Consider the following 27,609-nt stretch of genomic DNA (forward strand, 5'->3'; position numbering starts at 1 on the left):
AAAATCATTTATATAATTTGTGTATTACCTGAAAGATGCAGTTTCTTTATCACCACTGATATCCATCACTGTACCATTTCCATCAATAATAGGCGAGTCCAAATTAGCAGAGCCATTACTGATATGATCACTGCTTTCATATCCAGACTCTGTCCTTTGCATCTGCCAGTTGTCACCATGAACTTTAGTTTCTTTGAGGGCTTTATTTTTCTCTGCTACTTTTCCATTAAATTCAAGGGAACTCCTGCTTCCCATTTCCTGCTTCATTTCATCTTCATATATAGTCATTAAACACTTTTGCTTTGGATTCTCTTTCGGCCAATTGTTAAAACTCTGATCTTTGCTACATTTAGACTTGTTACTGATATTTGATTTATGCCTTGGACTCTGCTGCCTTTTTTCACTTTCATTAAAAATACTATCAACATTTAATGTTTCTCTCATAGGTTTCCAACCTCGGTTTCGGCTTTTATTGCTGCCATTATAGCTGCTTCCTTTATCACGAGAATCTTGGCTACTGTCTGTATCATATCCAGTACCACTGTCACTCTTCATTTTGCCAGTTATTTTCTCTCCTGAAGCAAGAATCTGGGATTTACTTGAACTTAAGGTTTGTGCGGAAGTTCGACTCTGATGGGCAATTCGGTCATGCTTACACGGTCCTTTTCCTTGACTATGATATAGATGTGGATTCCCATATTGTCTAAAGCCATTTAGGGCAGGAGGTGATCCAGTCTTGAAATGTGGAGGGTCTTCATCAACCAAATCTTTAAAAATAAATAAGTTAATAGTGATACAAAAACTCTTCAGAGCCACTTTTTAGTCACAAGCCAAATACCTTCTTTGGGAAGAAAAGTTAAACAGTAATAATCATAGTTATTTGAATCACATAGTGATTTGAGATTAAAAATTGCTTTTGAAATCTCTATTTATGCTTGATGTGATACATTTATAACATAAATGTTTATATAATGATTTTAAAAAATCATCTGCAAAGCAGATCACAAGGTAATCAGAGAAGTTTAAAAAAAAAGTATTCTATCTCATTCATAATAAAAAGCATAAAAATAAACATATTTTCCCATCTATTATATTGGTAAGATTAAAAGTTTACTAAACCAATTACTGCTGGAAACAGATATCTAATCATCATTGGTGGGAGTGCCGACTGTCAAGTATTTTAGGAGGGCAACTGAGCCACACCGATCAAAACTGAAAATAAACATACTCTAACCCAGTAATCATTCTGAAAAAACTGTATGCTATGGCTACATGCAAAAAGTACACAAAGGTAACTGTGAAAGGATTTCACTGCAGCAAGAATATTAAATCAAGTTTTAAAGCCTAGAAGTATCAGCTAAATCATGATATGTCCATAAAGAAAAGAGTATAAAACCATAAAAGTAAGACATAATCATGGAAACTGTTAACGGCAGAACAGAGCAAAGGTCAAGGGTTGCAGGAAAAAAAGTTCTTTTTATTTAATTGTATAATCTTCCTTATTATTTGAATGTACCATACAGGTGAATTGAATTTATAGTTAAAAGGTGAAACTACAAAAAAACACAAATTTTCCAGGCTATAATTGAATAAGAACTAGGAAAACTTTACATTTATAGATGTAATAGGCATATTATAGAAATCATACTAAGACACATAGCATATAAATAAATATATATAATATATAAAGAAATTATATTAAATTGTATTAAATTATAACAGTTAGCTTTAAAGTAAGATTATAGCAGCCTTTTTCCAATGAATGCTGTAAGTTCTTAACTTACCTCTATGTCTACCCAAGTCTTTTCTCTGTCCCCTTTCCAAATCTTTCCTTTGTGAGGAAAGTAAGTTTTTCTGTTCAATGGCTTTTAGAGCACATTCTCTGGAAATGTCTTTTATTTTTTCCCTTTGATCACTGTGACTTGACTTAACTAGAAAAAAAAAAATTCTTATAATAACAACAGATCATTTTTCATGCTATTCAACAAAAGTACAAACTGCACTACATTAAAAATTTAAGATGTGATATATTAACAAAATACAGATGAATATATAAAATGGAAAAAGGTATAGCTCCATTAAGAACTTTAAAAGAATTATTATAGTTTTTTCTTAATGATAATTGTTAATTCTGAATCTTATCACTCTTGCTTAAATGGGTTACTTTATGGTTAGACATTATTTCATTAACATACTTTAAAGCCCTTTATAAAATCATCCTCAAAAGTCACTCAATTAGTTATATATATTTCTAAACCATAATTATACACCATACTTTGATATCTCATGTTGGATCCTAACCACAGATCTTCATTTATGAAAATTAAAGTTGTAGGTTGATAATGAAAAGAGAGAGTTGAATAAACAAGAGGTTAAAAATAAACTACAACAATAGTAACTTCAAACTCCTGTTGCATTCACTAATGCTAAATTTAATTTTGGCATATGAGCCAAATTATTAACTAAATGTTTTTCCTCTCCAAGTTAATAATTAACTCCTTGAAGGAAAGGCCATATCCATATCATAGCTTTCTTTGGTGACACTCCAGATAACCTCTAGCCTATTAGGTACAGCCTTGAGTACATGGAAAAACTCAACCACTAGTTGAATCAAAGTATCCAAATAAAACTATAGGTCTCAGACAAATGCTTAAGTCAGAAGACAAAATTTTGTTTCCACTTGCTATTTTCTCTTCATGGCCAAGGAAAGCTAGTTAAGGATTCTCCTTCTGGTCTTTAAAAAGAATTACATACAGTAAGTGAAAAGGGGGGAAGCTTAACTACTCGAGGACAATGTAAAAATGAAAATTTAAATATGTATCTGGTCGGGAATTCTCTGGTGGTCCAATGGTTCAGTCCCTGGTCGGGGAAGGAAGATCCCACGTGTCACACAGAACAGCCAAAAAAAAAAAAAAACCACACACACATACCTGGTCCTCTACCGCCATTTGTTTGAATGTGGCTCCGATTAAATGATGAAATGCTATCTGCTTGAAATTTCTGATTTTCTCTCTGTTTTGTCTGATCACCAAATCCATTTTCTTTTGAATTTTCTGACTTAGAAATCGAAGGCTTTTCGCATCCTTAAAAAGACCAACAAAAATGTTTCATTCCCTTTGTCTTCTCTACCAGAAGAGATATTTGAATCATCTTTTCAGACATTTTTAACACTAACGAGAAAATTATTTAAAAACTTAAAGGACTGACATCTTTTAAGGATTTCTACATGCGTTGTTAATACATGCAAAAGTGGCCTAGCTCCTTTGGACTTTTCTAGTGTCCTTTTTTTACTTGAAATCTCAGTACTCGTCACTAGTAAGAGCTACCAGCCAGGTAACCCCTCCTGGGCTTGTGGGACAAGGGTGGTGGGTGGCTGCTGAAGGTGCTCCTGAGCCTACAGATGAGGAAAGGGTCTCTATAAAGACTAACTCAAAGTATTAGAATTTTCCTGGACTCCACTGAAACTACATTTTGAGATTATCCTCAACATTCATTTCATATTCAGTATTAGTATATTAGTATTCCTAGTGTGATTCTGACAATGAAAAACACTAAAAAGAACTTTTAAAGAAGAATTACCTATGTTTTCTGCAATAGATTTATGATGAGACCAGGTGATGACCTGCCCGAGTGCATCTTCAGTGGAAACTGCTGTGCCATCTGGGTTCGCATAAAACAAAAGCAACGGCTGGAAATGGCATCGGATACACTTGGAGACCACATCTTTCCATCTACTTCCAACCTTAAAAAACCACAATGAATAGAAACAGAACTTTGCAATCAATGCATTACATGAAAAGGCAGAGACTGAATTATTTTTATATTAAAAAAATTTTAAAGACACCCAGATACTAGCAGTTCAACTATTCATCATATTATACAGCTAATTTTATTTAGAAACTGGTCAACATAAAAATCTTTTAAACACTGTCATTAAAAAAATTGATGAGCAAGATTATACACTTTCTATATCAAGATCAAGAATATCAAATTTTGAAAGGCTTTGCATATACATGGTTGAATGACTTTTGACAGACTTCAAGCAATTTAATGGGGAAATATAATGGTCTATTAAACAAATGGTGCTGGAACAAGTGGATGGCCATACGAAAAAATGAACTTTGACATCATTTCACTAAAAGCATAAAAATGAACTCAGAATGAGTCATGAAAAAACTATAAAGAAGAAAGTGTTGTGAAAGTGTTAGTCGCTTAGTGGTGTCCGACTCTTTGCAGCCCCATGGACGATAGCCCACCAGGCTCCTCTATCCATGGGATTTCCTAAGCAAGAATACTGGAGTGGGCTGCCATTTCCTTCTCCAGGGGATCTTCCCGACCCAGGGATTGAACCTGCATTGCAGGCAGATTCTTTACTGTCTGAGCCTCCAGGGAAGCCCTATAGAAGAAAACAAAAGATAAAATCTTAACAATCTTGGGGGAGGTAAAGATTTCTTAGATAGGACATCAAACAAGTCAGACAAGAAAAAAATTATAAAACTGGCTTCATCAAAATGAATTAATAACTTCTGCTCTTTGAAAGACCCCATTAAGAAAATGAAAAAAAGGAAAACAAGCCACATATATCTAATAAAGAACTGGTGACCAGAATAAAGAATGACTACAACTCATTAATAAGATAATCCAATTTGAAAAATGTACAATACATCTGAACACTTAACCAAAAAGACATAAAAAATGGCCAATAAGCACATGAAAGAATACTCCAGACATTATTAATCATAAGGGAAATGCAAATTAAAACTACACTGAGATAACAACATACATTCGCTATAAGAGCTAATGTTAAGATGACCACCAACATGGAGTGCTCCTGAGAATGTGGAGCAACTGGAACTCCAGGACATGGCTGGCAAGAATGTAAACTGTACAATCACTTTGGAGATCAATTTACCAGTCTCTTGTAAAGATTAACACATACCATTCAACCCAGAAATCCTCCTTCTGGGTATTATCTAAGATTAACGGAAAACACTATGTTCACACGAAGACTGTTCGTAACTCAACAAGTGAATGGAAAAACTGTTACACCGTCATAAAATGGAACACAACAATAAAAATAAGGCACTGATACACATTAACACAATACACATTATAATATATGACTATATGTTAAGGATATATATATGCTTAGCAAAGGAAGCCAAACATAGAGAATACGTATTATAAGATACCACACATATAAAATTTGTGAAATGAGCAAAACTAACCTATGGTAAGATCAGTGATTTCCTGGGGCCTAGGGTGAAAAAGTGACAGCAAAGGGACACAACAGGATTTTCTGGAGTCATGAAAATGTTCTATACAATGAATGTGGAGATTACACAGGCATGTATACAGTTATTACTGTTCAAACTATATATTTACAATGGGTGCATTTTAATGTTTGTAAATTACACCTCTCTAACATTCATTTAAAAACAAAGCCAATGAAACAAAAAACAAAGCATTCTAGAATATTAGCTTAGAGAAGAAAAGGACCTTTAAAAAATTCCTGAGGAGCTTGTTCATATTACACACATTTAGCAGTTTACTCTCTTTACTTGGGATTCTGAGATACTTGGAAAACTAGACTAATTTCAATTCACCAAAAAAATAAATACTAGACTAATTTGAAAACAAAACAAACCTAAAACTCAGAGTGACCATATACCCAGTTCTTTCTTCAAATTTTGACAATTTAAGCTATAAGGATGCAAAACAGGAGTGCCAAAATGCTGCTGCAAACTGACTCAAACAGAACTTCTTAATAAACTGCCATATCAAAGTATTATATAATAAATAAATAAAGTCTGTCACTGTTTCCACTTTTTCCCCTTCTATTTCCCATGAAGTGATGAGATTGGACACCAAGATCTTAGTTTTTTGAATGCTGAGTTGTTTTTTTATCAGTTTTATTTATTTATTATTTCTACTTTGCAACATTGTATTGGTTTTGCCATACATTGACATGAATCCGCCATGGGTGTACATGTGTTCCCCATCCTGAACCCCCCTCCCACCTCCTTCCGCATACCATCCCTCTGGGTCATCCCAGTGCACCAGCCCCGAGCACCATGTATCATACATCGAACCTGGACTGGTGATTCATTTCAATATGATAATTTACATGTTTCAGTGCTATTCTCCCATATCATCCCACCCTCGCCCTCTCCCACAGAGTCCAAAAAACTGTTCTATACATCTGTGTCTCTTTTGCGGTCTCGCATACAGGGTTATCGTTACCATCTTTCTAAATTCCATATATATGCGTTAGTATACTGTATTGGTGTTTTTCTTTCTGGCTTACTTCACTCTGTATAACAGGCTCCAGTTTCATCCACCTCATTAGAACTGATTCGAATGTATTTTTAATGGCTGAGTAATATTCCATTGTGTATATGTACAACAGCTTTCTTATCCATTTGTCTGCTGATGGGCATCTAGGCTGCTTCCATGTCCTGGCTATTATAAACAGTGCTGCAATGAACATTGGGGTACACGTGTCTCTTTCAATTCTGGTTTCCTCAGTGTGTATGCCCAGCAGTGGGATTGCTGGGCCATATGGCAGTTCTATTTCCAGTTTTTTAAGGAATCTCCACATTGTTCTCCATAGTGGCTGTACTAGTTTGCATTCTCACCAACAGTGTACGAGGGTTCCCTTTTCTCCACACCCTCTCAGCATTTATTGCTTGTAGACTTTTGGATAGCAGCCATCCTGACAGGCGTGAAATGGTACCTCACTGCAGTTTTGATTTGCATTTCTCTGATGATGAGTGATGTTGAGCATCTTTTCATGTGTTTGTTAGCCATCTGTATGTTTTCTTTGGAGAAACGTCTGTTTAGTTCTTTGGCCCATTTTTTGATTGGGTCATTTATTTTTCTGGAATTGAGCTGCAGGAGTTGCTTGTATATTTTTGAAATTAATTTTTTGTCAGTTGCTTCGTTTGCTATTATTTTCTCCCATTCTGAAGGCTGTCTTTTCACCTTGCTTATAGTTTCCTTCGTTGTGCAAAAGCTTTTAATTTTAATTAGGTCCCATTTGTTTACTTTTGCTTTTATTTCCAATATTCTGGGAGGTGGGTCATAGAGGATCCTGCTGTGGTTTATGTCGGAGAGTGTTTTGCCTATGTTTTCCTCTAGGAGTTTTATAGTTTCTGGTCTTATGTTTATATCCTTAATCTATTTTGAGTTTATTTTTGTGTGTGGTGTTAGAAAGTGTTCTAGTTCATTCTTTTACAAGTGGTTGACCAGTTTTCCCAGCACAACTTGTTAAAGAGATTGTCTTTTCTCCATTGTATATTCTTGCCTCCTTTGTTGAAGATAAGGTGTCCATAGGTGTGTGGATTTATCTATGGGCTTTCTATTTTGTTCCACTGATATATATTTCTATCCTTGTGCCAGTACCATACTGTCTTGATGACTGTGGCTTTGTAGTATAGCCTGAAGTCAGGCAGGGTGATTCCTCCAGTTTCATTCTTCTTTCTCGAGATTGCTTTGGCTATTTGAGGTTTTTTGTATTTCCATACAAATTGTGAAATTATTTGTTCTAGTTCTCTGAAAAGTACTGTTGGTAGCTTGATAGGGATTGCACTGAATCTATAGATTGCCTTGGGTAGTATACTCATTTTCACTATATTGATTCTTCCAGTCCATGAGCACGGTATATTTCTCCATCTATTTGTGTCCTCTTTGATTTCTTTCACCAGTGTTTTATAGTTTTCTATATATAGGTCTTCTGTTTCTTTAGGTAGATATATTCCTAAGTATTTTATTCTTTTTGTTGCAATGGTGAATGGAATTGTTTCCTTAATTTCTCTGTTTTCTCATTGTTAGTGTATATGAATGCAAGGGATTTCTGTGTGTTGATTTTATATCCTGCAACTTTACTATATTCATTGATTAGCTCTAGTAATTTTCTGGTGGAGTCTTTAGGGTTTTCTATGTAGAGGATTATGTCATCTGCAAACAGTGCGAGTTTTACTTCTTCTTTTCCAGTCTGGATTCCTTTTATTTCTTTTTCTGCTCTGATTGCTATGGCTAAAACTTCCAAAACTAAGTTGAATAGTAGTGGTGAGAGTGGGCACCCTTGTCTTGTTCCTGACTTTAGGGGAAATGCTTTCAATTTTTCACCACTGAGGATAATGTTTGCTGTGGGTTTGTCATATATAGCTTTTATTATGTTGAGGTATGTTCCTTCTATTCCTGCTCTCTGGAGGGTTTTTATCATAAATGGATGTTGAATTTTGTCACAGGCTTTCTCTGCATCTATTGAGATAATCATATGGCTTTTATTTTTCAACTTGTTAATGTGGTGTATTACATTGATTGATTTGCAGATATTGAAGAATCCCTGCATTCCTGGGATAAAGCCCACTTGGTCATGATTTATGATCTTTTTAATATGTTGTTGGATTCTGTTTGCTAAAATTTTGTTAAGGATTTTTGCATCTATGTTCTTCAGTGATATTGGCCTGTATGAATGTTGAGTTTTGAGCCAGCTTTTTCACTCTCCTCTATCACCGTCAGTAAGAGGCTCTTGAGTTCCTCTTTGCTTTCTACCATTAGAGTGGTTATCATCTGCCTATCTGAGGTTATTGGTATTTCTCCTGGCAATCTTGATTCTAGCTTGTGAGTCATCCAGCCTGGCATTTCATATGATGTACTCTGCATATACCTTAAATAAGCAAGGTGACAACTGACAGCCTTATGTAATCCTTTCCCAATTTTGAACCAGTCCATTGCTCCATATCTGGTTCTAACTGCTGCTTCTTGTCCTGCACACAGGTTTCTCAGGAGGCAGGTAAGGTGGTCTGGTATTTCCATCTCTTTAAGAATTTTCCACAGTTGGTTGTGATCCATACAGTCAAAGGCTTTAGCATAGTCAATGAAGCAGAAGTAGATTTTTTTTGGGGGGGGGATTCCCTTGCTTTTTCTATGATCCAACAGATGTTGGCAATTTCATCTCTGGTTCCTCTGTCTTTTCTAAATCCAACTTGTACATCTCTCACTTAGCACAATGCTTTTGAGATTTTTCCACACTCAATAGTTGTCTGTATCAAGAGCTCATTCCTTTTATTGCTGATTATTATGTTCCATTGTATGGTTATACCACAACTTCTTTATCTATTTACCTGATGAGTTATCTTTATCTATTTGAGTTGTTTCTAGTTTTGGTTACTATAAGTAAAACTACTAAGAACATTGAATTATAAATAATGTATGGATACACGCTTTTACAGGAGTGGAATTGCTAGGTTTTATGCTAGGTATACATTTGAATTTATAACTGTTTTCTAAAGTGATTATCCAATTTTGCATTTCCATCAGCCTCAGTGAGAAATCCAGCTGTTCCACATCCTGGTCAGCTCTTGGCGTGAACGGTCTTTTTAATTTTAGGCATTCTAATAGGTGAGTAATGCAATCTCATTGTGAATTGAATTTTTACTTCCTTTATGCCTAGTGATGTACTGAATATCATTTCAAGGGCCATTCATATATTAATATCTTCTTTTTGAACTGTCCAAATCTTTTGCTCACTCTTTAATTGATTCATCCTTTTATTACTGAGTTGTAAGAGTTCTTTATATATTCTGGATATAGGCTTTACCAGATATATACTTAACAAATGTTTTTTCCCAGTCTATGCTTGTCTTTTCATTCTAACAGTATCTTATTGAAAAGCAGAATTTTTGATGAAGTCCAATTTACCAGTTATTTTTATGGTCCATGTTTACTGACTGTTATCTAATAAATCTCTCTATAGCTAAACAACAGTTTTAAAAGTCTTATCTGGTATTTCTATTTCTGTCATTTTTAGTCTTTTTTTTTCCTAAAGTAATTTAATATCAGATCTGGCCTGGAACTGCCTCCAAGATCAGCTGGATATTAATCTGAATCTTTACTTTTGAGATGCTGATGCTCAAGGTTCAGAGAGAAAAGAAGGTATGCTCCATTTTCCTACCCTGCCTGCTCACCCCATATCATGTGACTTGAAGGAATGAAATGGCAGAGCAGATATGGTGTTACTCCTTCAAGGGATGGGTCATAGCTTCCTACTTCTTTATATATTTTGTAATTTTTTTATTGAATACTATTTTGGAAAGGCATACTGAAATTTTACTGAATTTTACATTTTTCAGTATTGAGGTTTTTTTTTTCCTTTCCTTTTAAATTGTTAGCATGTAGTTATGTGTTATGTTAAATTGCATGGGATCAGCTTCATCCTCTGCACAGCTTTATTTTAAGCTTTTTTTGTCAGGTCCAGAGCAATCTTCAGTCTAGGAATAATCCAGCCCCACTATTAAGGTGATACTTTTCTGAGAAGTCTACCTGATGTCCTGTGTATCCACCCTTGCTACTACAGATGCAAACTTTCCTAGCCCTGTACAAGTTCTGGGAATTGTCTGACCTTGTTTTCCAGTGGTCATCTCTCCACCTTGTGCACATTTACCCTACACAAAGGTGATCACTAGTCAGCCAAAGATTTAAAGGGGATGCCTCTGTCAATCCCTAGAACTTTCCCTCTGTACAGCTTTCTTCTGTCCCGGACATTTTAGCCATCTTGGCCCCTGTGAACTCCAATTTCCTCAGCTCACTGACACTACGAGGCTTTGTTTGGGTTTGCCATCTCTGCACTGCAATCCGGGAGAAGGCAATGGCACCCCACTCCAGTACTCTTGCCTGGAAAATTCCATGGACAGAAGAGCCTGGTAGGCTGCAGTCCATGGGGTCGCGAAGAGTCAGACACGACTGAGCGACTTCACTTTCACTTTTCACTTTCATGCATTGGAGAAGGAAATGGCAACCCACTCCAGTGTTCTTGCCTGGAGAATCCCAGGGACGGGGGAGCCTGGTGGGCTTCCGTCTATGGGGTCGCACAGAGTCGGACACGACTGAAGCGACACAGCAGCAGCAGCAGCACTACAATCCAAAAACTATCTCTAGCCAGCAAGCAGGGTTCATCATGTTGGTTCCTTTTTTCTGTTCAACCTCCTTGATGTCCAACATCTAAAGTATTTGCTTTGTCTGTTTGGTTTTCTAATTTTTAATACTGAAGGTATTTAATGATGCTGATATAATTAAGCCCACTTATTACTAATTTATGTAAGTATTTGTATATAATTATTATTTTTATATAATTTTATCATTATTACATCATTTACCCCTCAAAAGTAAAAACCACAGTAATTATTCCAGTTAGTCAAGTGTCACTTACCTCTTTCACATTTGCATCATCAAAAAAAACCCATTTGGAACTCTTGGTATGAAAAGCAAAGGCACAATAATGTCGGCTGGTGTAGCAAATCATGCCAACAAGGTGAAGTTCACTATTTTTGGCATTTTCATCAGTAACTCTATAAAAAAGCTGTTTAAAAATAATGTATAGTTATCTTTTCAAAGATGAGGAACAATGATTTGATGAGTCATGCATTTGATTCTCTATGACAAATATTTCTCATGCATACTGTCCCAAACTGATATTTTATTAGTACTAAAGACACCACACTGCATTAACAGAATTATTATTTTTGATTAGTCTATAAGAAACATGATGTCTAACAAAATGTAATTACTAAAACTTAGTTCAGTAGCACAGCATCTTGAATACAGAACAGACACTTTACATACATAAAACTAAATGAGATAAATCACACATTTCCTGATAATTCATGGTTGAATTGTATATTTTAATATACATTAACCATACTACCTAAAAGATAACTATCTAAAAGTTTAATGTAATATATAAAATGAATTTAAAATAAGATAGTAATATGCACACTTATGGCAAAAAGTGAAGAAGAACTAAAGAGCCTCTTGATGAAAGTGAAAGAGGAGAGTGAAAAAGTTGGCTTAAAGCTCAACATTTAGAAAACTAAGATCACGGCATCTGGTTCCATCACTTCATGGCACGTAGATGGAGAAACAGTGGAAACAGTGGCTGACTTTATTTTTCTAGGTTCCAAAATCACTGCAGATGGTGACTGCAGCCATGAAATTAAAAGACGCTTACTCCTTGGGAGGAAAGTTATGATCAACCTAGACAGCATGTTCAAAAGCAGAGACATTAGTTTGTCAACAAAGGTCCGTCTAGTCAAGGTTATGGTTTTTCCAATGGTCATGTATGGATGTGAGAGTTGGACTATAAAGAAAGCTGAGCGCCAAAGAATTGATGCTCTTGAACTGTGGTGTTGGAGAAGACTCTTGAGAGTCCCTTGGACTGCAAGGAGATGCAACCAGTCCATCCTAAAGGAAATCAGTCCTGGGTGTTCATTGGAAGGACTGATGTTGAAGCTGAAACGCCAATACTTTGGCCACCTGATGTGAAGAGCTGACTCATTTGAAAAGACCCTGATGCTGAGAAGACTGAGGGCAGGACAAGAAGGGGACAACAGAGAATGAGATGGTTGGATGGCATCACCAACTCAAGGTAAATGGGTTTGGGTGAATTCTGGGAGTTGGTGATGGACAGGGAGGCCTGGTGTGCTGCGGTTCATGGGGTGGCAAAGAGTCGGACACGACTGAGCGACTGAACTGAACTGATGCACATTAAAAAATGAGACCAATTTTAAACCTTAAAATTTTCTAGCTTGCTATTTATAATTTATAATCATTATCACATACACCCAAACAAGCATATTCACAGATGCATACAGTATCATATCATCATTATTCTAGAGTGATAAAAAGGATAGAGTACGTGATGGATTAGTTTATAACAAAAAGCAAGAAAGGCATTCCAGTTAGCCTGATTTGATGAACTTAATCAGAGTTACATCTGCAAATTATTTCCTTTAGGAAGAAAATTCAGCTCTGAAAAACAACATACGGTGTAAAATATGAAGATGTTTCAGAGGAATTTAAAAACAAAAGGAACAAAGGAATTTAAAAACAAAAAGGAAGAGAATGAAAAGAATTATTATACCCCAGGAAGATAAAGCTGGGTTGCCAGATTCCGAACAACATCTTCAGTCAAGTCAGAATGCTCCGAGTCCCAGACTAAACCAATTGTAACAATCTCTGGGCAATTCATTAAAACACGCCGAATTTTTATTTTTTGGCCACAGTTACTCTAAAGAAAAACAAAAAAGACAACTTTTGAAATTATCGAAACAAATATATCAAAGGTAATGCCTTACAGAGCTTGTATTATGCAAAAGCATGTATCAGAAATTTATTCAGCATATTAAAAGACTTTTAACAAACTATCTGTCTTAATTATTGATTAAACAAATTTATTTAAAATCAAAGAACTTTTCTTTGATATTTTTGTAAATCTGTTAAAATAAGAATTCAACCTTAAGAAAAGCAGAAATAAAGACCTTAAAGTCACTAACAATATCACATGAGAAAAGAATACCATTTTTAATATTTATTTAAAGAAAAACAAAAACAAAATTTTCAATTTAGTCAAATGACAGGCTTCAGAGCTTAAAATTAATCAACGTATGCTACCTTAAATCCTTCACAAAGTAACATGTTTTTAAAGAAATAATGTTGAAATAAAGAGCTCAATGGTATAAAGAATTACCTAAAGAATAGTAAAAAAATTAATTCTTAGAATTAATTCCAGATTTAGTTAATATTTGCATGGTAATTTCTATTTTCAAATTTACAAACATAGAAGCACACTAACATTCTCTGAATTATACTTACAGGACATTTCCTGTAGTCATCAGTTGTATTCGCTGCTTGCAGCAATTCTGCGAACATATCAGGCTTAAAGCGCTCATGCCTTTCCATCATTCTTTCAACTTCATTGCTACAAAAGAAGCAAAGGGTCCCAAATCTGGCTTATGAACTTAAAAAAGATCTAATAAATTTGCATTAAAAATATTAACTTATTAATATAGGTATGATTACTTTTTCTACTTTAAAACACAATTTTGTTTGAAAAGTTAACCATAAAGTAAATTTCCATGACATGCAACATAATGAAATTTGGTGGTATATGATGAAAGAAATTAGGTCAAAAACGGGATAAAATCACATGAAATCACACACCATTGTTTGGAACTATATGAATGATATAAGAGGTTCCATCTCAAGGTAACTATAAGTTAACTGGTTCTTTTACATTATTACTTAACAAATAGAGACTGGAGTTTAAACTTTTGCCTAACAAGAACAACAAACTTTAGGAGAGTCTCCGTCTCTAGCTTAAAGTTTCCAGACACAAAATTATTTTCAGCTAAGGGAAAGCCCTTTGATGATTAATGCAGAAATCACAACCAAAGCTACTTAAGCCAGGTTTGTGCTTTTTGTTCCTATTATGAATGCTAACCATTTCCTAAAGAATCTAGGGAGGGTTATCTGTGCCAGTTTCTAACCAACCTCTCCTAGAGTCTAATTTTCACATATCAAGGTATTAAATATCATTAGACAACTACTTATTTAACTTACATGCAGAGTACATCATGAGAAACGCTGGGTTGGATGAAGCACAAGCTGGGATCAAGATTGCAGGGAGAAATAACAATAACCTCAGACATGCAAATAACACCAACCTTATGGCAGAAACCGAAGAACTAAAGAGCCTCTTGATGAAAGTGAAAGAGGAGAGTGAAACAGTTGGCTTAAAATTCAACGTTCAGAAAACTAAGATCATTGCATCTGGTCCCATCACTTCATGGGAAATAGATGGGGAAACAGTGGAAACAGTGAGAGCCTTGATTTTTTTGGCTCCAAAATCACTGCTGATGGTGATTGCAGCCATGAAATTAAAAGACGCTTACTCCTTGGGAGGAAAGTTATGACCAACCTGGGCAGCATATTAAAAAGCAGAGACATTCCTTTGCCAACAAAGGTTCGTCTAGTCAAGGCTATGTTTTTTCCAGTAGTCATGTATGGATGTGAGAGTTGGACTGTGAAGAAAGCTGAGCACTGAAGAATTGATGCTTTTGAACTGTGCTGTTGGAGAAGACTCTTGAGAGTGCCTTGGAATGCAAGGAGATCCAACCAGTCCATCCTAAAGATCAGTCCTGAGTGTTCACAGGAAGGACTGATGCTGAAGCTGAAACTCCAATACTTTGGCCACCTCATGCGAAGAGTTGACTCATTGGAAAAGACCCTGATGCTGGGAAGGATTGGGGGCAGGAGGAGAAGGGGACGACAGAGGATGAGACGGCTGGATGGCATCACCGACTTGATGGACATGAGTTTGGGTAAATTCCGGGAGTTGGTGATGGACAGGGAGGCCTGGCGTGCTGCGATTCATGGGGTTGCAAAGAGTCGGACACGACTGAGCGACTAAACTGAACTGAACTTATTCTAACACCATTCTACTTTTCATATTAGATAAATGAAATTGACTACAACTGACTAAACTTTAAAGACTGTTCCTTTAAACCAATGTTTCCAAACTCTGTATATATACAAATTACCAACTTACTACATAGGATGATCTTTAAGAAATAATGTGCTATACCCCAAAAATCAAGGAAGTTTAATAACATGATGAAATTGATGAGCACCTAACACTCACTTTGTGTAATGATAAAAACATTGGTAGCATTTAGCAGCTAACTGCTATACTGATGTATTCTGATTGATAATGATCGTTCCATGTTTTATCTTTCGTATTAAAGTATTAAAGTATCTGCAAACACTTATGATCTTATTCAATGCTTTCAAACATCAAATATTTATACTCTCAAATACCTGTTGAAGTGTTCAAACAGTTCCTATTATGTAAAGCCTAGGTATCACCTTTGGATCCCTAAGCTATTTCAAGACCAGGAAGGGAGCGAGACAGACAAGCCTGAAAATTTTTATTTCAGGTGAATGGTGAAGCTTTAAATCCAATAAATCTAACAGAGGATTATTTTTATTTTTTTCTTTCTCGTCTGCTTACCCTAGCTTCCATCACCACACAGGGACATGGTCACTGCAAAGGTAACACCTTAGCAAAAATGAAGAAATCACCTACAGTTCCATTTACCATTCAACTTAGCTCTCTTCCATAGTTCCAAAACCTTGCTATAAATATAAATAGATAAATAAATATTTTGACTAATATTCTGTACATTTGTCATTACTGAGTGACATCTATATTTGGTAAATCAGAAACAACCAAAATTGAGACAGACATCACTTAGTGCCTGTGATGGTAGCACATTTGTGCATCTCATAGAGTAGATATTCATATATATATGCGCTATAGTTTCATAAAGTAGAGGCTCGATGTGATCACACACATTACTACTAACATCTTTGGTAAATATGCTTTAATAAGCTCTTACCACAGGGCTGTTGTAGAAATGTACCGTACAAACTCTGTAAAGGGTAGAGGATCTGATGATGCTCCACAGCTACGACACACACACTGCAGGTAAAAACACATGTCTAATTTATCAATCATAAAACATAAATATATCCTCTACTAAAATAGTTAAGCCATCTCACCTGTTCATACAGAGTCATAGCAAACTTTTGGTGAGTGATACAAGATTTGGAGGTACACATGTCTGCATCTCTGCTTGGCACTATGTGAAAATGAATCCTCTCCAATATATTTTCCTAATTGAAAAATTAAGATAAATGAATTGCAAATCTTGCATAGGACACTTCAAAATACAACTCTTTTTAGCTTTACAAATTTAAAAATCTAAAGATTTTCCAAAATGTTAAACTGAGTGTCACATATTGTCAGTTTTTCAGCCTTCCTCTTTACCCAAGCCTTCAAATGCTGCTCAATTATTCTCCTTTTGTAAGTGTCAGCTTTAAAAAAAGAAAATTCATAAAAGAAACATTATAATGTAACATAATTTTAATAAAGATTTTTAAAAAATCAATTCATGGTGGCTGACATCTAGAATTTAATATCAAAAAACTAGACTTTCTATGTTTTCAATGTTTTCCCATTGAGAAAAAGCAATTTATTTAAAAAAAAAAATACTCTACTTGGATCATTTGGATAGTCTATACAACTTAAATTAAAACATCAATGATAAAGGCTTACAATACCTGAACTAACACTCTAATGCAAGGAATCTGCTCTTTAACAAACTTCAAATAAAAGGTTGGATTTGTAAAACAGATCAATAAGAATTATTAATTTCTTTAACAAATTATTCTTTTCACCAAAGCTTAACCAATGGATTCTTTTAATTAGTTAATGTCCCTTCCTTTGCCTCAGGACATTTATAACAATTCATTTAATTAAGTCTGTGTTTCTAGATACCCTGTGAATTATCGTATCATGGATTAGTATATTTCATTTAAGTGAAAGTAAAACTATAAAGTTCAGTATTGTGCAAAATATATCTATCCATATTTTAAACAATGGACAATTATAAACATGAGAAGTAAGAAAAGCATATTTCATGACTGTGTGTGCTGTTTTTGTCCCACTTTAGTCAATATGGCAAGGGCATTAATGAAGGAGCTTTCCACCTGAGAAAACATTCAAGATGTTCATTTAAAAACAAATGCCAAATGAATTCTAGAGAGTAATAAATTCTTTGGAAATTTGGAGAATGTACTGGAGTGCTTTGATGATACATTATCTAGCAGGCTGAACTGTAACAAATAACAGATTAGGAAAGTTTTGAATATTTCAAGAACTTGAGCAAAGTCTATAAAACAGGAATTTAAAAGACATGTTTGAGGAACAGAATGAAACTATCTCACTAAGGGAAAATTCAGAAAGAAAGCAAAGAGATAATAAGCTGGAGTATAAATGTAACAAGCCTTAAATGTCAGAAGAGAGTCAGATTTGAATCACAGAAATATTGGATGCGTAAGCATTTATCTGAAAAGAATTATATTAATATGATGGCTGTTAAAAACAAACTTGAAGGATAGAGGTAAAAAGGACACTAGAAGTCAGGGATCCCCTAGTGGCTCAATGGTAAAGAATCCGTCTGCCAATCAGGGAGATATAGGAGACGTGGATTCGATCCCTGGATTGGGAAGATTCCCTGGAGGAAATGGCAACCCACTCCAGTATTCTTGCCTAAGAGTCTCATGGTGAAAGGAGCCCGGAGGGCTACAGTCCACAGTATCGCAGTCAGACAAGCACACTGCACATCTTAAATATAGGTGATATCTATGTTGCTGCAACAATTAATCATCAACATGCATATTTCAGAAAGTATACAATGTATGTCCTTCAGCAAAGGAATGCTCTATTTATAAGTATGGTGGTAACAGAGTCTCAAAACATCAACCTCAGTCAGTTCTCAACCTGGAGTAAGCTGGATAAGAGAATTGCTGCCCCTGACAGCTGCACATCAAGATCCTCTTCTTTTCCAAAGAGAATCACTGTATGAAATGAAAATGCTACTGGGAGAGCGTGTTGTGTGTGTAATCCCTGCGGGAACAGAACAATGACTTAAGTGATATGATTTATACATAATCTCCAATAAATAAATGTTAAAGTATTTTAGTATCCTAGCTCTCAAAAATTAGAGCAGCACAAATAAGCAAAAGCAAAAGTACACAAAACACATGTGGAGCTTTGAAAACTTTGAAAGGTAGGTAAGACAAGGATCTACTAGGCAGTTCTGATACTTTTCCACTGCTATAAATTTATGCTTCATTTGTCTCCAAAAGGTACATCATTTAAGGGATGCAAACTACTATCCTGACCTAAGGATTTTCAGATATACTTACGAAGCATTCTGCAGCATCATCCATAAGGCCAAGTTGAAATCGCTGCTCATCTTTGAAGCTTTCTGCAAGAGCATGCCTTATGTTATCCGAGGGAAGTGCTTTTTCTCGACTGTGTTGAAATTGTGCAAATATTGTCTGGGAATCAACAAATAAATGAACCAGTAAGTTTAATGCCAACAACTAAAAAACACTTGAGTAATTTCATTACAATAAATTTGAAATTCTACACTCAGAAGCTAATACAGTCTTTTGTTCTAAAATTCCATGCAAAAAATTATGTAGAAATGGTTGCCCCAGCCTCTTAATCAAGGATTAGTGCATAAAAATTAAACATAAAAAGTTCTCAAGTCCCATTCTCAAAGATTCTGATTGAGATGTGGCCCATTTTAAACTGTTCCCTAGCTGAATGTAGTCTATGTTGTTTAGAAAGAGTTTTGAGATAATCTGCTTTAAATGTTAAAGTATATTGTAGGAATTAAAATTATGTTATACAAAAATAAGCATATAATCAAATAAAACAGCAGGAACTTCACTAGCAGTGGGAATATTATTCAAGAATATGTGACATAGGTGTTAATCTGGTCTTCTGTTTTCTTTACTGCATTCAAGCATGAAAAACTTTTAATAAGTTCTAGTTTTACAACAATCATCTTAGGTGAGGGGAAGTGAGGAGAAAAATAAGGTTTGCAGTGGTAAACCAGCAAATAAGGATGGGTCATATTATGTTCTGCGTTAATTAGTTCAAGGGGTATATCACCTCAAAAAAAAATTGCTTTTAAGATCAACATACAGTAAGCTAGAAAATAAGAATCTGTTCTACCGACATAAGAAAATTTAATTTACAAATAAGAAACTACTAAAATAAGAAAGATGCTAAACGGTATCAGATATTGATAACTAAACTTTTTAGCTACAATTACAGATGCTAAAAAACGAAACATAATCTCACAAGTCATTTCTTACAGGTAGTTAACTTTTCCAGGTAATGTTTAAGATATTAAAAAAAATTTTAGCTACAACTAGATGCTGAAAAGTGAACATATTTTCACAAATCATTTCTTATTTGGGATAGTCAACTTTTCCAGGTAATGGTTAAGGTATTAATCCTGCACAAGACTGATGCTCATTCAATATCTGTTTTTTGATTTCCTGGTATATGTGGCATTGTTGTACACCAGAAAACAAAGACCCTGCCTCGCGGAATGCATATTCTAGTTGTAGTAATGAGGAGAGAGCGGGTAAGTAATGATATATGTCAAGAGGTAGTAAGTACAACAGAGGAAAAACAAGGAAATATAAAACAAGAGAGAAAGACAGGGTAGTGCAACAGGGACAGGGATGCTGGTGGGAGAAGGGAGGGAGGGAGACGACCTACTACCTAGAGTCGTCAGGGAACGTCTCACTGACGGAAAAACACGTGACGGAGAGGCATAAGGGTGTCAGTCTCGGGGACATCTGGAAGAAAATCATTCTAGACAAAAGGAATAATAACGAAAACACCCAGAGATCAAAGGTAGCTATGAGAAACTTCAAGGAGGACAGCACTGTATGTGTGTGTGTGCACACGTGCATGCGGGCATGCACACAAGCACATCTTTTGAGGTGGGGGAGGCAAGCAGGAGGAAGAGGTAGGTGATATGTAAGGCTACAGGTGGATAAAACATTCAAAATTTATTGTAGAAGACTGTTCTTTATGTCTGTGTCTCCGCTGTTGTCAATGGGCGTGGGGGGTGGGTGAGGTGGGGGGGGTAGAGGAGAGAGTGTGACGAATGGAGAGAGTAGCATGGAAACATATGCACAACCATAGGTAAAACAGACAGCTAGTGGGAATTTGCTGTATGACTGGGAACTCAAATCAGGTCTCTCTGACAACCCAGAGGGGTGGGATGGGGTGGGAAGTCGGAGGGAGGTTTAGGAGGGAGGGGACATATGTAGACCTATGGCTGATTTGTGTTGATGTATGGCAGAAACCAACAATATTGCAAAGCAATTATCCTTCAATTAAAAATAAATAAATTGTTAAAAAAATTTACTGCTGAGGAAATAAAATGCAAAACTGTAATTTGATTTAAATTCATTCTTCATCAACCTTATTTTGCCATATAAAAATGGGAATATACAACTGCCTCCTTTGGTGACTTATTCAAACAGTCTTTTTAGGAATGTAAATCAAAGTGTGAAAATGACCTTTCGTTTTCCTCTATTATGTATATTTGTGTGTAGTAAGAATATTCAAGAATGTAAGGGCTGAAATATTTACTTCTGAAAACAATCAAATCTTAAATTCTTAGGCAAAGATTTCAATGACATTAATGAGTTGCTAATATATACTGGACTCCCCATTTCCACTTTCATCCCTATTCTATTTACTCTCATCCAAGAAGCCAGAGAGATCTAGTCCAAATATTATACTTAGTTAACACAGGTTATATCATACCTCTACTCAAAACAATACCCACAACTTCCTAAATCACAAGAGAAAAAAATCAAGGTCCTCACAAAGGCCTAGAAGGACCCTTCACAATCCAGATTCTTGTTCCAGTTATTTATTGCTCCCTTAACAAAACCACCCCAAATCTTAGTTACTAAAAATAACATTTATTTTGGTCACAAATCTGCAATTTGGGTGAGGACAGCTCAACTCTGCTGCACTTGCAGTCATCTGTAATAGTCTGAATGCTGGGATCTGGGGTCATCTGATAGTCATCTAGAAGTTGATGCTGGTGGTTGGAGATGCCTGTTGGCCAAGATCTTTGTTGTAGCTGTAACCAGCATAGTGACTCATGTCCAAGAACGAGTACCCCGACAGAAAGAGTCAGGTGAAAGCTTCATTATGGTTTCTAATCTAACCTAACCCCTTTTCTGCCACATTCTATCTATTTGATGGAAATGAATCATTAAGGGCAATGCATTTCAAGAAATCAGACTCCACCCGTTGATAAGAGTGCAAAAGAATCTGCAGACATGTTTGAAGCCATGAGAACTCACTCACCTTACCTCTGAGCTCATCTCCTATCACTGTCCTCCTTGCTCATGAAGCCTCTGCCAGGGCTCAGGTTTCCTTGAGTGCCCACCTCAGGGTCTTTGCACTGGCTGTGTCCCTGCCTGCCTGGAATGCTCTAGATCACTCCATCCCTTTCCCAAGTTGTGATTTAAATGTCACTTTCTCAGTGAGGCTTTCCTTGCTACTCATCATTCACTATTCCCTTCCCTGATTTATATTTCCTTCTTTGCAATTATTATTACCTAACATACTTTATATTTTGTTTACTTATTTTCTTCTCTCCCACTAGAATATAAGCTACATGAGAACAGTGTTTTTTATTAGTTCCATTCACTGCTGTATTCTTAGTAACTATAGCAGGGCCCAGAATTCAGTAGTAACTCAAAAAACATTTGTTAAAATAAATAAAGGATTATTTCAAAATAATGAAAAATATAATGTTTCTAACAATGCTACACTGTTTAGAATATTAAACTGTTCTTACAGGAAAATGGAAACATAAATCTGAATAAGTCATACTTAAAGAATTCATCTTCAAAACTCTAAGTCACTTGACAATAACTTTAATTACAAATAAACTAACCAAATATGTCAAACAAACCAAACTATCAAATAAAATTTTTGAGGAACAAAGGTAATTTTTCAGAACTATTAAAAGTTACCTTCAATGCACAAAATATGCAGGCATCTCCCTGACAAACATGTCCAGTCAGAACCCGCAAGCTTCTTCGGAATATATCTAATTGCCATAAAACCTAAAAAACAGTGAGATGTGAAGAATGAAGTATATTTTTCTCACTGTGAATTAAAGACAGATTTAAATATACTTTTTAAACTGCAGGAGGCTAATAACATCTTTTAATCTCTTGTACATAATCAGATATATACAACCACTAAAATAATAAGTATAAAACTGCTATGTATATGTAGTTCATATATAAAAGATAGATTTAGAAACTATTTCTGTTGATTCACAAGTAAAAACTATGAGAGGCATAGAACAAGAAAAAAATAACTCCTCTGTTAAGGAATTTATATGAATAGGAAACACGCAGATACTGAATGGAGGACTTGCTGGAGACTTGAGAGAGGAAGCGATTGTAATACTTGGAATGAACTGAAATTTAGGAAGGAAGCATGTGAGTGAGTGAAGTCGCTCAGTCGTGTCCGACTTTGCGACCCCATGGACTGTAGCCTACCAGGCTCCTCCGTCCATGGGATTCTCCAGGCAAGAATACTGGAGTGGGTTGCCATTTCCTTCTCCAGGGGATCTTCCCGACCCAGGGATCGAACCCGGGTCTCCTGCATTGGAGGCAGACGCTTTAACCTCTGAGCCACCAGGGCAGATGGAAGGAAGCATAATTGCAGTTAAAAGTCAGGGTGTACCAAATAAGGGTCAGTATGTAGTGATGAGGAAAAGGGGCAGAGGCCTGTGTGGTCACTGTTTAAAGAATGAGAAAGGGAACATATGTATAGTAATGGGGGTACAGCATAATATGAAGCAGTAGTTAAAAAGTAACCTAAATATATTTGCTGCAATTATCCAATCATTTACTACTGAAAAACAAAAACAGAATTAAAAGGACTGTAGTTGTTTAAATAAATCAGTCCAATACTTAAAATCATTCTATAAAAATCTGAAATCTATACAATGAGGGTAACTCATAGACTTCTTGTAAGAATGAAATGTGTGTGTAATATGTGAAGTGTCTAAAGTAGTGTCTAGTACACAACTGGCATGCACTGAATTCAAGTTACTATTTGTTCCTGTAAATATTACAACACTTAAGATCTTCAAGTTTCTCTATACCTTTCAGTTATTTCTTCAAATAATAAAAATAAGAAAATCTCTATTTACCATCTTGCATTTCTTCCAACTAAAAGGAAAATTTTCTCTCCAACTAAAAGCAAGTAATTTTAGAAGTTTCCAATATTTTTAATTACTCAATAACTAAAAGCCATTTCAGAATTTCTCTTTGATAGTTGCTTTTTCTTAAAGCATAATTAACAGAATGCATTTATGTATCACAAATAACTCAGTTTTTGCAAAGCACTTGAAAATGTTTTAATAACTTTCTTGCACACCATATTCTCTCATACCATCAAATGCACTACACTGAAATTCATTCGTCAAGATGACAGGCCATGACAGCGCAGCATTGGCAAGTACACAGCACTGTGGTTAATGATACAACCTCTGAAGGGAGATCTCCTGGATTCCAGTTCTGGTTTTACTTTTAACAGCTCTTGGACTGACCTGAGCAAAATATTTTCTGAAGCTCAGTATTCTTATCACCATAAGGAGGATAACAGTAGTGACCCTACCTTTTAGGGTCATTGTAAGAGTTAGATTATATTGTACAAACACACAGTAAGAACACAATAAATATTAGCTTTTAAATATTTCAACTTTGCTTTTAACTTAGAGATCTTAAAACCATACCAATATGTCAGATCTACTTAATTGTACCACTTCCTCATCAAATAAAAGCTTAAAATATTCAGCCAAAAGAGAGCATCTCTATAATCTGCTTAGAAGGCTAACAAACTAAGTCTTTCAAATGTAACTGGAATGTTTTATAGGATTAGCAAAATGTTTAAGTCATACTGGATCCAAACTACAGAAAAAATATTTTATATGACTTCTCTGTATATCACTTAACATAAAAGTTTAACTTAACATAAAAAATGATTTCACAAATCCATACGAAAAATTATCTTCACTATAGTTAACCTTTATTCTAGTTCATTTGCAAATGTTGACTATATTGTACCACCTGTTTTAAAAAGTTAGAGTCTAAGCTAGTTGTTGAACTAGTTTTTAGCAATATAATTTTACAATACAAGCATTTTTCTTTTGCATTATTTGCATGTTGCACTTTAACACAGTATCTAACAAAATCAATGTAGTTATTTTGAAAATGTTAATACATATATGCATATGTGTTTAATAACATAAATATACCATTTTATAACATTTCTCACTTCAAAATAATATAAGAATAAAAACTAAGAGGAAATGGCATATAAATTCATTTTTCTGACTTATGTCTAAAACATTTTAATAATGTCCACTTTTAGTAATTTCTTACAAAACATATTTCACAATTTATTTCAAGTTTTAAGAAGTATCGAGCAATTGAGAACACAAGTCTGAGTCAGATGTCTGAGCACCTGACACATTTGAGATGCACTCATTTATCAAATGAGTTATTTAAGCAGTATTTCACTTTCTACTTTCAAGTTTCAGGTGTGGATGGTGGTTTGGTTGCTAAGTCGTGTCCAACTCCTGCAACCCCATGGGACTGTAGCCCACCAGGCTCCTCTGTCGATGGGATTTGCCAGGCAAGAATACTGGAGTGGGTTGCCATTTCCTTCTCCAGGGGATCTTCCCCACCTACGGACTGAACCCATGTGTCCTGCATTGTAGGCAGTCTCCTGCATCACAGGTGGATTCTTTACTGACTGAGCCACCAGGGAAGCCCCTGAAGGGAGAAATAAAGCAACAGAAAGAAAAATATGTGAAAAGCTATCTATTTTCAATAAAATCTTTTAAGGTACATTCTAGGGGCAGTAGAATAACATTCCAATATTCTGAATCTTCTTTACCTTTCATACTGTAGAGTCAATGGTCAGAAGAATAAAGGCACCTATGAAATCTGAAAACGTTGAATAAAAACTATCATATATAAGAAAGGATATTTATCTAAGGCAGAAAACTGGATTAATACATATTTGCTAATTAAAAGAATTTCAACGAAGACTGAAGCAAAAGGAATTAACTGTAAATTTAACTAAAACAGTGGTGTCCAAATTACAACTCTAAAAAGGTGATTTAAGGCCACAGTGGGAGGTGAAGGGAGTTTGAGAAATGAGGATTAAAAACACATTCATTCTTATTTCAATCCAAGCAGCTTGTTATTGTTTTTTTTTTTAATGCTATTAGCAGACTAAACCACCACCATGAGGATTCTACTGAATTTCTTAACCAAAAAAAGGGTGGGGCAGGATACAGCAGCTAATTAAAAAAAAAAGAAATTTTATGTATTTTAGAAGCATTCTTACTTCACTAAGTGAACATTTAAGCCACAGATGTTTTTATATCCTAATAATGTATCATTCTGTTGAAAATAATTTCCATTTATTATGAAAACCAAAATACGCAGTCAAAATATTTGATACTATTAAAAGTGATATTAAAAAGTCATTCCAGTCAATAATAATAACTTTATTCTTCATTTACAAGTTGAAGAAGCATTAAGTAAAGAATTTCCTGAAAGGCACTTTTTAAAATTTAACAAGAAATGACCATCTCACCTGTACAGCACTGTTAAGAAAGCAGCTGTTTTGTCCTGGTTCATTCAACAAGCCTTTGGTAGGGGCCAGGGACAGCATACTCCCAGGCTGATAAGCTTTTCCGAGATTGCCACCAGGTTTCCGTAAGAATTTTACCCATGCCATTTTCAAGCAACCTTGCTTGCATTAAAGCTAAGATGTGTGTACTTATGTGATATTTCTGATGATAAAATGGATGGGTGCTTGAATGGTCCACTTAAATCTGCTCCAGTCTATTACAATAATGTAAGTTTCCAAGTCCATATCTTTCCTGATGCTGCAGTTTTGAGGACTTTGTCAAGTAAAAATAGGCTACAAAAGCATTAAGGTTCTGAAAACTAAACAAGAAAGCTATTTTAAACAAGGCCTTAAAGATTTAAAAATCTTTGTGCTAAATTTTCTAAGAGTAAAATTTAAGATGAAAAAGATTAAAAGATTTTTAAAAAACTGTTAAAAATAACATTGATGAGGAAATCATATTCTTTAAAGCACAAGTCATTTGTCTTGATGGTTTAAAAAACAGATGATACAAAAAGATGTAGAGTTAGCATTTGGTAGATTCCTTTGGTCATTTGTTTTCCTTATGTTCTTTTAATAAGAAAGAAGACTCTTTTCCAGGTGAAGTTATTAAAGGTGACTCCATATTTCATACCAATGTGACCTCAAAGCATATCTACAAGAAAAGAAATGTTTAAATAAAAGACTAATCAAGAAAATTCCTTTTTTACTTTATGAACACAAATATTGAATACATAAGTAAAATAGTATATGTACAATCATAAAAGGATCAGAATAAAGTTCTTTTCAAATTAAGAAAATGAAAACATAGTTCATCATTTAAATTTTCAAAAAATATCAAGGTGATATTAATGACTATCTACTTCAAGATTTCAATGGTTGCATGATGGTTTCATAAAGACTACTAGGATTAACTTAGATTTCAGGTAGTCTTTTGAATAATACTAACTTTACTGTCAATACTACTATATATTTCTGTTTATTAAAATAAATTCATTTACAGAGACTCTATATTGTCACCTACCCTACACAGAATCATATTTCTCTAAGAATGTCAACAGATTTTATGTAAATTGATATGCATTAAAACTCAGGAGAAACATTAAATTGATAAATCTTAGGGAATTAAATTTCCACACTGTTCATGAACACACGCTCCTGGCTAAAAGGATTTCAAAATGTTCAACTTTTTAATTAAAAACAATCAAGTATTACTAACAAAGTTTAATGAACTGAATTTTCTTCTGCATTCATTCATTCAACAAAAGTTAGACTGAGACAGAGGTTCTGCACCAGGCACTAGAACTGACATTCTGATGAGGAAAGATAGACCATAATTCAGTGAATAATAAATTGTAGAGTGTACTAGAAGAACTGTGCACTGGAGTGCTAACATGAAAACAATGTAAGCAAAGGGGATGAGAAGTATATACAATGGGAGATGCTTTGAACTTTTAAATAGGATAGTCACATAAAGTATAATTGAGAAGGTTACCTTTACACAAAGATTTGAAGGAGGTGAAGATGCTATCTTGGACAAGACTTTCCTAGCAGACTGAACAGCATGCCTGGCACACCCGAAGACAGTAAGAAGCCCAGCGTGGCAGAAGAAATACGAACAAAGAGGAGAGAAGATA

At 35.0% G+C, this 27,609-nt stretch overlaps 1 protein-coding gene across 8 annotated transcripts in view; it reads right to left on the reverse strand.

Moving 5' to 3' along the window:
* Positions 1 to 27,609, reverse strand: part of USP53 (ubiquitin specific peptidase 53) — a 57,586-nt gene that overhangs the window by 13,690 nt on the left and 16,287 nt on the right. For 2 of the 8 annotated variants that reach the window (XM_081493223.1, XM_081493157.1), the window contains exons 2-13: positions 25,937 to 26,627; positions 22,282 to 22,374; positions 18,616 to 18,750; positions 16,405 to 16,518; positions 16,242 to 16,324; positions 13,657 to 13,762; positions 12,926 to 13,072; positions 11,216 to 11,365; positions 3,580 to 3,742; positions 2,931 to 3,083; positions 1,785 to 1,931; positions 29 to 767 (exon numbers count right to left, since the gene is read on the reverse strand). In XM_081493223.1, coding sequence (XP_081349349.1) covers positions 29 to 767; positions 1,785 to 1,931; positions 2,931 to 3,083; positions 3,580 to 3,742; positions 11,216 to 11,365; positions 12,926 to 13,072; positions 13,657 to 13,762; positions 16,242 to 16,324; positions 16,405 to 16,518; positions 18,616 to 18,750; positions 22,282 to 22,374; positions 25,937 to 26,080 — 2,174 coding nt within the window. In that variant the 5' untranslated portion in view covers positions 26,081 to 26,627. Of the gene's footprint in view, positions 1 to 28; positions 768 to 1,784; positions 1,932 to 2,930; positions 3,084 to 3,579; positions 3,743 to 11,215; positions 11,366 to 12,925; positions 13,073 to 13,656; positions 13,763 to 14,507; positions 16,325 to 16,404; positions 16,519 to 18,615; positions 18,751 to 22,281; positions 22,375 to 25,936; positions 26,628 to 27,609 lie in introns of all 8 variants that reach the window. The other 6 variants (XM_081493162.1, XM_081493202.1, XM_081493195.1 and 3 more) reach the window with 6 other exon arrangements.

Source organism: Giraffa tippelskirchi, chromosome 1 (assembly GCF_054371585.1).
Source record: "Giraffa tippelskirchi isolate mGirTip1 chromosome 1, T2T-mGirTip1v1.2.pri, whole genome shotgun sequence".
Taxonomy (NCBI): Eukaryota; Metazoa; Chordata; class Mammalia; order Artiodactyla; family Giraffidae; genus Giraffa; species Giraffa tippelskirchi.